The 12,036-nt window shown below is 44.1% G+C and overlaps 2 protein-coding genes across 3 annotated transcripts in view; one reads left to right on the top strand and one right to left on the bottom strand.

Annotated features, from left to right (window-relative positions):
• The window catches only part of LOC146829693 (nuclear cap-binding protein subunit 2-like), a 58,080-nt gene extending 50,321 nt beyond the window's left edge, over nt 1–7,759 (bottom strand). The window contains exon 1 of the mRNA XM_085608395.1: nt 7,571–7,759. Within this exon, the coding sequence (XP_085464521.1) occupies nt 7,571–7,645 (75 nt within the window). The 5' untranslated portion in view covers nt 7,646–7,759. The remainder of the gene's footprint in view (nt 1–7,570) is intronic.
• Nucleotides 1–12,036, top strand: part of LOC146829692 (serine protease 23-like) — a 1,412,546-nt gene that overhangs the window by 546,450 nt on the left and 854,060 nt on the right. The gene's annotated exons all lie outside the window — the stretch shown is intronic.

Genomic DNA, 12,036 nt, shown 5'->3' with positions numbered 1-12,036 from the left:
CAGCTCATGTTGTTGGACAACCTAACCCCTAGAGATCGGGAAATGCTCCAGATCTCAATCCACCCCCTTCACAAACATTATGTGATGCCTTGTCAGACTTTTTCTTCACTAAAGTCAATGACATTTATCAAGCATTTAATCTGGATCAGGCTCATAGTAGTGCTTCCACCTCTTTGATCACCTCTTTGATTAATCCAACTAGTACTACCATGACCTCTTTTAATGCCCTCACCACTGATCAAGTTATGAGCATTTTTAACACGATTAAAGCAGGATCAGCCTTGGATCCTTGCCCCTCTGCTGTATTAGCCACAGTACCAGATACAGTCGTCCCTATCATAACCTCCCTCTGTAACATTATTCTAGCATCCGGTACCTACCCCGACTCCCTGAAAAACACACTCATTAAACCTCTGCTAAAAAAACCTGGGCTAGATAAAAGTGAACTTAAGAACTACCGTCCCATTGCTAGTCTCCCTTTTCTAGCAAAGGTCATAGAAAAGGCTATGAACCAGCAGTTATCAGCCTATATCGAGAACAACCACCTGCTGGATGATACCCAGTTCGGCTTCCGCAAATACCACGGCACGGAAACCGCCCTCATCAAAGCAGCTGACGACATAAGAATCATTCGTGACCAAGGAGGTACTGCTGTATTAGTCCTCCTTGACTTGTCGGCTGCTTTCGACACGGTTGACCACAAGATCTTGGTCGACCGTGTCGAGAGGATGGGCATTCAGTCCACCGCCAGAGACCTTCTGGCCTCGTTCCTGACCAACAGAACTCAGGCGGTTACAATGGGTTCCTTCCAGTCGGCCGACCTGTCGTTACCGTGTGGGGTCCCACAAGGCTCATCCCTGAGCCCGACACTATTTAATATATATGTGTCGGACCTTGCTAGTGTCATCAAAGCACACGGGATGGGCCTGACCTCATACGCAGACGACACTCAGTTGGTTCTGGCCATAAAGGGAGATGGACAGGAAATGGCGGAGAGATTTCAAGATGGGATGATTGCCATAGGCGAGTGGATGGCAAGAAATTGCCTGAAACTCAATTCCGAGAAAACGGAGGTGGTTATCTTCGGCAATCTCTCCCCAGCCTGGTCGGCAACTTGGTGGCCAGCGGCCATGGGCACTCCTCCCTGCCCTACGGCCAAGGTTAGAAACTTGGGTGTCACTTTTGACAACCAGCTCAACTTTATGGCCCATGCGAATAAGGTGGCTGCCAATGCTCACTTTAAGTTGAGAATGGTAGGAAAAATCACTCCTTACTTGCCAGAATCAGCAGCAAAAACACTGGTTTCCTCACTAGTGTTGTCATCTTTGGATTACTGTAACGGTCTGCTGCTCAATGCCCAGAACAGAGTCATAAAAAAACTACAGACAGTGCAGAATGCCGCCGCCCGAGTGCTCTCAAAAAAACCCAGATTTGCTCCCATCTCGGACACGCTTAAACAATACCACTGGTTGTCCATTCACAACCGGGTCAAATTTAAAGCGCTGTGTATTGTCTTCAAATCGCTCCAGGAACTAGGACCCAGATTCCTTAGAGAGCAACTGATCCTCTACAACCCCCCGAGAATGCTCAGATCCACCTCTCTTAAGCAACTGGTGATACAACGCAGTCGAACAACCTCCTGGGGCGATCGCCGCTTTTCAACTGCGGCCCCTAAACTCTGGAACACTCTGCCTATCCACATAAGAACTAGTTCCACTCTCCTTCAGTTCAGAAAAAACCTGAAGACTTGGCTGTTCAATCAGTGATTTCCATCTCCGCATTTCTGTTCCAGGGCGAAACCTCTATGCAATTTCAGCGCCGAGACGCCTAAGGGTAATTGTACGCGCTCTATAAATGGCATTAAATAAATAAATAAATAGATAATCAAATTCATTCACCACCTCTAAAGGGGACCCATACAAAGTAAGACGAACCTTCCTAACCTTTCTATTTGGAGATAAAACCATTAACTTTGTCTTCGAAGTGTTGACCGTTAACCCACGGTCGTTACAGAAGAGGGAGAAGCGGTCAAGCAATTTTTGGAGACCCTTGGGGGTCTTGGACATCAGGAGGGTATCGTCCGCAAAAAGAAGAGTGGGGGTTTTCTCCCCGGCAAGGACGGGGGCATCCGCAGGGTCCTCCCTCAAATGGTCCACCACCCCATTTAGAAAGAGGGAGAACAGTGTCGGAGCCATCACACATCCCTGCCGCACCCCCCTGTTGACTGATACCCTCCCTGTCAATTGGCCCTGGCGCCCCCATCGTATCCTTGCATAGTTATCCTCATGGAGTTTGATAACAAATTGCAGCAGGGAACTAGGAAACCCCATGGCTAATAAAACCTCCCATAGCTTGGCGCGTGGGATAACATCAAACGCGGTTTTCAGGTCTATGAAAGCCAAGTAAAGACAACCCTTAATAATTGATACTGACTTCCAATAGACCGCGCAAAACCGGAAGACTTGATCCATTGCACCAACATTCCGCCTAAACCCAGCCTGGAAATGGGTTAGAATATCATTATCCATTAGCCATGTCTCAACTCGATTTATAATGACCCTGCCAACTACCTTTTGAATGGTGTCAATTAAACTAATTGGTCTGTAGTTGGCAGGGTCCTCTCTATCACCTTTCTTATAAATCGTGATCACCTCCGCCCCTTTCCATGATTCCGGGACGGGATGGCCTCGCTGGATGAGATTCATTAGATTTGCTATATAGTCTGCCCAAATTTGGGGGTCATGGAGTAGAAGATCCCCGGGCAGGCCATCTGGACCAGCCGCTTTGCCTGGAAGGATATTTAAAATAGCGACCTTGACTTCTCGCGGGGAGAATACGTTTTCATTGCTGGGCAACTCCAAACTAAGGTTGCGCTTATTGCACACTGCTAATGGCAATGGAGGGACTTGATCGGCTTCCTCACAATACAATTTTAAAAAATGGGCGTGCCATTGCTGTTCATTAATATGATTTAAAATGGGGTCAACTCCCCTACGGTCTAAAGCATTGATCAGTTTCCAGAAAATAATAGAATTCTTCCCGCTGGCAGCGATCTTAATTTTAATTTATTGTTATAATCGGGAACCTGTAAAAACATCAAATTAAACAATAATGACATGCATCACAATGCATGTGTGTGCGTCAACATCCATCTTGGTGTGTATTTTCTTAAACAGAAAACCCATTCCAGGACTACCGGTTGTGCAAGCATAACACACGCACAATGTACTTGCTGCTTTTAGGTCGAGCAGTCGAGACCTCTTGTATATACTTTAGTATATACTTATATATTAGTATATACTTATATGTACTTTGTGGACTCTGGAGATCAGCCCTAGGACTTGTCTGCTTCCATGTAGGGACTTTTTTTTCTGTTCAACTGCCTCTATTTATTTGTCTTAATAAAAAACAACTAGTAGAGGTCGGTAAAATACCAGAATTGCTTTCTGCTGAGGGACTTTCTTATTTTAATTTTTCTGGCAAGTTCCTCCATTTAACTTTCTTGATAGAAAACGACCAGCAGAGGTCAGTAAAATACCAGAATCACTTTAGCATTCTCTAGATTCCAGTCCATAAAAATTATCTTCCACAAGCACCAAAAGACAATTTTTTTTTTCAAATCTTATATTTTCAGTGATATGACCACCGAAGGCCCTGATTTTATATTAAAAACAGAGCTTTACATTATACCATTTCCCGCTGAAAGGCAATATTTCTATCCATATCTTCCCATACCTAACGTGTCACGCAGTTTGGTGCTTACTTTTCCTCCAAGTTAAAGAACAGTAGATGTTTCAGCACCCAGGATAATGTGCTGCATAGCTAAATACATATAAGGTCCCAAAGGCGAGACCAATTGCATTGCAAATGCTTGTTTGCTTACATATCCCACTGTATACGGTTTTCTCTTTTTACTGTTACCATATAATTTATCTATTCTCTATGTACTTCATGTTACTGCTGTTGTGCTTACTCTTTAAAGTGTTCCGATACGTTCGGGTCAAGTTCGCACTTCATTAAATTCATAAATGAATAAATAACTGAAAAAGCACTGTCCTATCCAATTTGTTTGCGTTTTAGAGCTGAAATTTATTGGCTTTGCCAAGGTTTGGTCGGTCTATATAGAACTGCAGGAATAATGGCATGGCAAGGGAATTATGAACAACACAGTGATCGAGGTGACCAGTGACGCTACACAACCCCATAGAGAATAATAGTAAAAATCCCAGACACCAAAGTCACATTGCTCATAAAGCAGATTGGCTAGAAGTGTCTCAAGTTTCCAGTGTACAACCAGGCGCGTGCAGCATGTCCAGTCCGGGCTGTGCGTTACTTGCAAACCAGGGGTGACCCTTGACTGGTTTACACCGGTATCTTAACGACCAGGCTGGAACAAAAACAAGCATTGGCATAGCCAATAGGTCTCCCCTTTGGGACCTTATAAGTGTTTAGCCATGCAACAGTTGCATAACTAAATACTTAAAAGGTCCCAAAAGCAAGACCTATTGGCTATGCCAAGCGGCCGTGCGGCCATGAAAGTGATCGCGATCAAACATCAAAGCAGCCGTGCGGCCGCGAAAGTGAAAGTAATCGCGGTAAAGTGCGGCGCGCGTGCCCGCGTGTGGTGGTAACTTACGGTCGATACGGAATTAAGTGTGAGTCATGCATCGCGCGCTGGGGTCAGAAGTTCGAACTGGTCACCGATCACAAACCACTTATTTACATATTTGAGAAAGTTAGTTCATCTTAAATGTCCGCCAGGTTAATGCGGTTAGTTTCTAGATTACAAGAATTCCATTTTGTGGTGAAATATATTCAGGGAGGAACGAATTTCTGCGCTGACTGTCTGTCCAGATTGTTGATGATCAAAGATGATGACAACGAGTCTGAACCGGAAGACATTGAATGTGTCACAGTTGTAGACGCCGTTTCTGAATTTTGTTCAGTTTTATCGGAAGACGATCGGAATTCAGCAGGCCTGGAAGACGGAGTACTTCAAAAAGTAATGGAGCATTTCACTAAAAATTGGCCTGATACTAGATGCCTCAATGGCGAACTACAGGTTTTCGCCCAAATAGCTGAGGAACTTTCGGTGGAGAATGGTATTGTCCGTAGAGGGGACAAATTTGTCCCCCCCGACAAATTTGCGACCTTTAAGTATAAATAAAGCTCATCAGGGGCATCTTGGGGTTACCAAGTCCATTATGAGGATCAAACAACACTATTGGTGGCCTTCTCTGGACAGTCAAGGGAGAAAGTCAGTTAATGATTGTCCTGAGTGTCTTTTGTCAGATAAGCACTGGCAAACACTTAAGGTTCCACTTCACCCGCGGGACGAGGGGAGGATGGGCGGGAATGGATGGACTATGGGGTTGGTTTGGGTGCGGAAAGTGACAACTGCTCTCATTGGTTAGAGCACTATTCCTTACATAAAGTGCTCGCTGGCAGGGAAAATGTGCATGCTTATTCGTATTCTCTGCTAGGGCACGGCAACTTGTGGGGGATGGCTGTACTGTTGGGTTTGCATAATGCTTTGGCCGTTTGCATCACGGACTCTCTTTTGGTATTAACACTGTCAGGAACTGCCAGAATTGCTTATTTATCTGTTTTGTTTCTTTTTTTTCCTCTTTTGTACTTCATTGCAATGTTCTGTCACTTCCATGCGATATTGGAAAAATAAAGTGTTTCAAAAAAAAAAAAGGTTCCACTTCACCCTACCGAATTTTCTCACTCTTCTTGGGGAAAAAGTAGGGATTGATTTTTCTGGTCCTTATACCATTTTGGATCAAGATAATAAGTACATAATTCTTCTAATTGATTACTATTCAAAATGGATGTACTACGATTTCGGCAATTCTCCTGACACAGACACAACTATTTTGTTCTTAAATAGGATTTTTCTAGTGGAAGGTTCCCCAAAGATAATAGTTACCGATAATGGTACTCATTTTGTTTCAGAGAAAATGTGTACATTTTTGAAGAACTTAGACATTAAGCAATTGAAGGTGGCATTGTATTCCCCTTCACCGAATGGATTGGTTGAGAGAGGTAATAAAATAATCAAAGAAGGGATACAAACCGCCTTATCGTCAAGGATTAACGTGAAGGATTTTATCAGACAGAAAGTTTGGAGCTATAATACTTCCCCTCATTGCACCACAGGTGTTTCTCCCTTTAGTTTGTTAAGAGGCAGGGAGGTACGTTCCACGTTATTCCTAACTTGTCTCCAAAATATTGCTGGGGAGAAAAAAGGTTAACATGGACCAAGTTTATAAAAGGGTGAATATGAAACAGGATCAGATGAAGAATAGTTTCGATAAAAAGAGTGGGTCTTATGAGGATGTCCTTGTTGGAGACAGGGTTCTTATTAAGAAACCGAATTGTGTTAGGCAGGGCGAATCTATCTTTTATGATCCAGTTCAAGTTATGAAAGTCAGTAAGGGGGCTGCTTTTATTGATAGAAAAGGCTGGTGGAATAAAAGGCATTTGGTAAAGGTGTCCACACGCCAAGTTGGAATAATCCTGGACAAGTGTGGGAGGGACGAGGAGGACCTTCATTGGAGTCACTGGTTAGAACCTTCTGGAAAGATCATTAATTCCTCTCCATCTTCTACATCCTGTGCTCCTCTTAATGTTAGCCAGAATTCTTCAAGGGTTTATCCTCGCTCTTCTCGAGGGCGTACCATCAGAGCACCAGAAAGATTTAATATGTTTATTAGATATTGAAAAAAAAAATGTATTTGTATATTTTTCTTCTGATCATTTTTATAAGGGGGAAGGTGATGTGGTGGTAACTTACGGTCGGTACGGCATTAGGTGTGAGTCATGCAGCGCGCGATGCATCATTCACATGATGCGGTGCTCGTGCATCCAATTGTTGTAGTTGGACTAATTGTATGTGTTTGAATATGTGGCTCACGCATGGGGTGTCCGTTGTCAGAGACTCGAACGCTACGATTCAGTTGCTGTTTGGGTCTCGACTTAAAGGGATGCTCCGTGTGATGGGTGGAGTACTTTAATAAACTTCATTCTTAATTCACCTTCATTCGTCTGGATTCCTTACCACTTCACCGCGCACATGCACTGTAGGTTGCTCTAGGCTGGCCTGATAGCACTTTTTGGAGCCCTCTCAATAAGTCTCGCCAGACCAGCGCATGCGCTGGGTCAAGCGAGACCTAAAAATGAGCAGGACCCAAAAGCATTATTTTCAGCCCCTATCTGTAAATACTTCAAACGACAGATATAAACCGGAAACAATCTTAAATTTGCTCTACAGTTGCGTTAACTACTCCTGTCTAAATAAACAAACACAGAAAAGACATGTTACAAATGACTACATTCCATGTTGTTTAAAGTCCTCTTAAGTGTCATGTCCGGGTCTATTCCAGACTCTTATAACAACAAATGGCCTGGATTTTTCTCTTGGAAAGATGGTAACCCTAGCTGCAACTCAGGGTTTTTTGTTATAACACCAAGTGAATAAAACTACAAGTCCCAAACTGGAAAGTGCCCCTCGGTGCTGAAACCCCTGCCAGTCACCCCTCTCAACCACTGCCCCAGCCTCGGATACCCTGAAGTGCTGGTCCCGGTAGGTGCTGATATCGCAGTAGGAGTCGCTATCAAGCGGACTAAGCTGGCCCCACATGTTGCTGTGTCTTCTTAGCGCCCCTGGTCCGCTTCAGCAGCTTCCGCCCCCTTCCGCCCCGACGTCTGCGCCCCGGCGCCCGCTGGAACCTTCCAGTAACTACCGGCTAGGGACACTCCGGGACAGCAAGATGGCCGCCGCGTACGATTACTCATACACCCGGCCCAATCCAAAAGGACCCGTCGAACTATCGCGCTGAAGCAACACACCCCTATTCAAAATGGCGCCCATTTAGCTTCCCACCTTTAACTTCTCTGATATAACAGCGTGAATCCTAACAAAGATCTCCTCCGCGTTCGCGTTTACTAACGCACCAAAACGTACCCGCAGCCAGTACAGATGCTGCCATTTTGTAACGGGGTACATTCTTTTAATGAGAAATAAAAAACTTGCTGCATCCGAAGGCAGCAGACATGTTGTTAACCTGAGAACGTGGCAGCCATTTTGGAAGTAATTTCAAATCCCCGTATGCGCGGGAATTCTCACAGGTTAACCCGAGCACGGTATTTGTGTAAAACGACAAGTCTGCTCCTTTGTAAGTATGGCAGTGTTACTTCACTTCTAGAGTCACCGCCGAGATTACACCCCATCGTATGTTGCAAAAAATACTTCTGGAAAAAAATTCTGTCACAAATGAGGTGTTCTTGGTACATGAACGCGTGTGAAAACCTTGAGGTGTGATGGAGCGCAGCGGATTTGCCGTTTGGTCTCACTATCCGGTTCATTTCAGTTGGGTTAGGGCGTTTTAGGTTTTAGTTGGAGATTGGACCCAGAAATACACTTACCATACATGCCAACATTTCAAAAATAGAAAAGAGGGAGATGATAGTGAAATAAAATGAGGGGAATTTATTTTCCCTATTGACTAAATTAAAACGGGCGAGTTTACGCCGTAAGCAGCTAAAGTAAAGCCATTTCAGTTAAATAATCAACAGTCCTCTGACGAGTTGCCACCTGGCCCGTTTTCTACCTGCATCACTGGTAAAATGCCCCGGCCAGAACAAAAATCGGCGAAATCATCCAAAGCCTGTATTTTTAGCCCTTATGTACATCTTTGCCGCCCTGTCAAATAATACACATCCGGGGTTAGACTAACAAATCTTAGTGCAATACAGCTCTTCGACCGTATGTCAACGCAACCATGGGGTTGTTAAGATGGAGAAGAACATCTTTAAATGGCTCCATAGCAACAGAGAAAGACCATTAACCACTCCCTCGTCACCAGCATGTTGGACTACGGGCACTCTTTCTTCACTGGAGTCATCAGACATCTCACTAGGTGTTGCAAATCATCTGGAATGTGGCGGGCATACTCTTTCTCAACCTCCCCAGCAGGACACACATCACCCCACACATGAGGAAACTCCACTGGCTCTCGAAACATAAGCGCATGCAGTTCAAACTCCTCACCCACACTTTTAAAGCACTACACAACACCAGCATGACCTACCTTAGCAACCGCATCCTCTTCAATCTACCACCCAGGCACTTACACTCAACCTCACATATACCAAAACAGGACCAGAAGTTAAACCTTCTCAATCGTTGCTCCTAAAGCATGGAGAGAACACTACACTACATGTCAGAATCTTCTTAAATTCTACAAGAAGCGGAAGACCCGTCTCTTTCACTGACTCCACCCTGGAGGCTAGACCTCTACACCTGCTCAGCACCTGGACAGGCAAACTGCTCGGCCAGCTCCCCTGGGGGTGGTGGGGGTGCGGCTGAGCGGTTTTCTAGGGCCGGTTTCGGCCGATTTTGTTACAGGGGGGCGATATTGCCGGCCCCCGGTAACAAAAACGGCGCCCCAGGGGCCCGAAACTGACCCCACCCTGGCGGCCCACCGGGATAGAGTTGAAGGTATACCTCTTTAAGAACACTACATCACAATACAGTAACAACCCAATAACCGTCCGCCCTTCCTATCACATGTTGACTTTATGCTTGACTTTGGGCCTGTACCCTCTACAGCCTTATTGGCTAGGTTCGCGCTATACATATACTACTCACATACATACATACATAGATATGAGCTGCAAGAAGCCCTTTGGGGCTGAAAATGACTGCACGTGAGACTGTGTTTTGTTTATACTGTAGTGCTGATGAACATCTGATTCAAGTGTGTAAATGATTAATAGGCAGGTAGTCAATGTCTCCAGTATATTGGTTCTTCTTCCAAAGACGGTAATTCATACTTGTTCACGTTGCCGGTCTTTCTTCCTTCCGAGAATGGAAATACTCTACAAGTTCCAACATTATTAGCATATTGAGCCTCAGAAATGTATATTCATGATGACTGGGCAATGAAGAATCTGATTACTCATATACTTAAGAAAATGCCTGTACATGGTCAAACTGTGGACAGCACTCCGTTGGCATTTGGTCCAGTAAGGGAGAAGACCATTCCCTTGTGGCTGTCTTTTGCATCCCATTAGGAAATCTTTTCTTTGGACTTAGTTACTCAGACACAGTCCTTAAATAAATTGGACCATTCATACAATTTCCTTGATCTCTCAAATTAATTAAGATCATTTTTTTTCTTCTGGAATATATTGAGCCCCTTTTTGAGATCAGTAAGAAGGGTCTAGAACATTCTGTATTGCCAGTCTCTCTATGGTCCCAACACAATACCAAGACCATGCTGGCATCTTCGAAAAACCTCCTTGTTTTTGTTTGCCTCTGCGCAGGGAATTTAATTGTGCAATACCAATGGATCCAGGGGCAGTAGTACTATTTGACGGGTGTATTTCCTTTTAGAAAAAAGAGAAAGAGACACTCAAGGACTGCCTTCAAGAAAATCTGAAGAATTGGTTAATTGTTCATTTCACTTCTCCTGCTTCACTATTTTTTGCTCCTAAAAAATGGAGTGACTTGAAACCCTATCAAAGTTTGAATAACATTTCCATCAAGGATATGTATCAGTTACTCTTTACTAAGGATCGTATGGAAAGTCTTTCGAGGTGAAAACTTGATATTCGTGGGGCATACCATCTGCTCAGATTCAAAAATCAAGATGAATGAAAGACAACCTTTCACACACATTTTGGGCATTTTGAATATCGGTTAATGTCTTTTGGCTTGTTTTAAACTCCTGCCATTTTTCAAAGGTTGTGGTAAATATTTAATTACCTGTACTATTTTTTATGCGGTAAAGTCTAGTAAGAATAACTCAGTAAAAATAAGAGGCAGAATCCGTGGTATTAGAGGTTCTGAAAGGCTTTATTCCTTACAAGGAATTATGGTTCGAACCTTAGGCATCAAATTCCATCACCACAAGGGTTCAGGAAGGGAAGGCCATACATTATTGACAAGTAAAGATATTTATATGAAAAGCATTACATTAAGACAGATGCAGGAGGCGTAACAGCTGATAATATAGATAATAATACACATACGTAATGAAAAAAAGGCGTAAACATAGGCGTAGACTAGAAACGTCATTAAACATGATGTCACAGGTGGGTGGATCCATAAGAGAATCCTGCAATGTCAGCAGAAATACTTGGCAGAGATGCGTGCGCAGCCACATGACGTGTGATTGACGTGCAACTAGAGGGTGAAGGGGACTTGACATTTAGCTCTACATGTGGAGACAGAAGTCTGGGGGGTCATGTCAACCTAATCCCAAATCATATCTAATATCTTATGTTTAAAGAACTGTTTTATCCAAAAGGAAAGGTCTCTCGGACGGAATCTATTCTATACTGACTGTTAGTGCGTGTACAAGCGTCTAAGTGTCTACATGAGATGCGAGGGGGCAGGAATCTTCCATGGTAACAGGGGCTATGAATTACTTGCATGAGGATAGTGAGGCCTGGCCCTTTGCTCGGTAGCTGGAAGAATGTTTACCTAAACTACTAGACAGGAATGCATCGGATGAGGAGCGGAGCAGATAATCTTGAAGGTGAAATACAGTTTTTGGCAGGCAACAGGCCGGATCAGGCACCGTTAGCCGCGCAGGGAGTAGGACAAAGTTCATGGATACAGATGCGGGCTCGGACTGGAGCTTTCAGAGGCAGAAGGCAGGAAAAGGCTTGATGGCAGAATTCAGGGCCTACTCGCCTGAACTGTAAAACGTGGAAAGTGAACCACATAAAGTCGGTGGCCTTTCATACTTAGGAACGGAATATCCGACTCATTCATGGCGGATCTGAAAGAGGACATGTTGACGGTGGACGCACATGTATTTGCGTCTTCATAACTGGAACTGGAGGGAACATACATGTACTTGTAGCATGTACATGGAGCCGTTGGGGTCTAAGATAGGGGACATAATCTGATCATAAAATTCATATTTCCTCATTCCCTCCTTGTCCCCTACGGACCCTCAGGAGATATCGATCTTCATCAATCCATCAATCTGTTCATATAGCATCATTTGTTCTTCTTTC

The sequence above is a fragment of the Triturus cristatus genome, chromosome 5_2 (assembly GCF_964204655.1).
Source record: "Triturus cristatus chromosome 5_2, aTriCri1.1, whole genome shotgun sequence".
NCBI classification, from domain to species: domain Eukaryota; kingdom Metazoa; phylum Chordata; class Amphibia; order Caudata; family Salamandridae; genus Triturus; species Triturus cristatus.
This window is presented reverse-complemented; position numbering and strand designations above follow the sequence as displayed.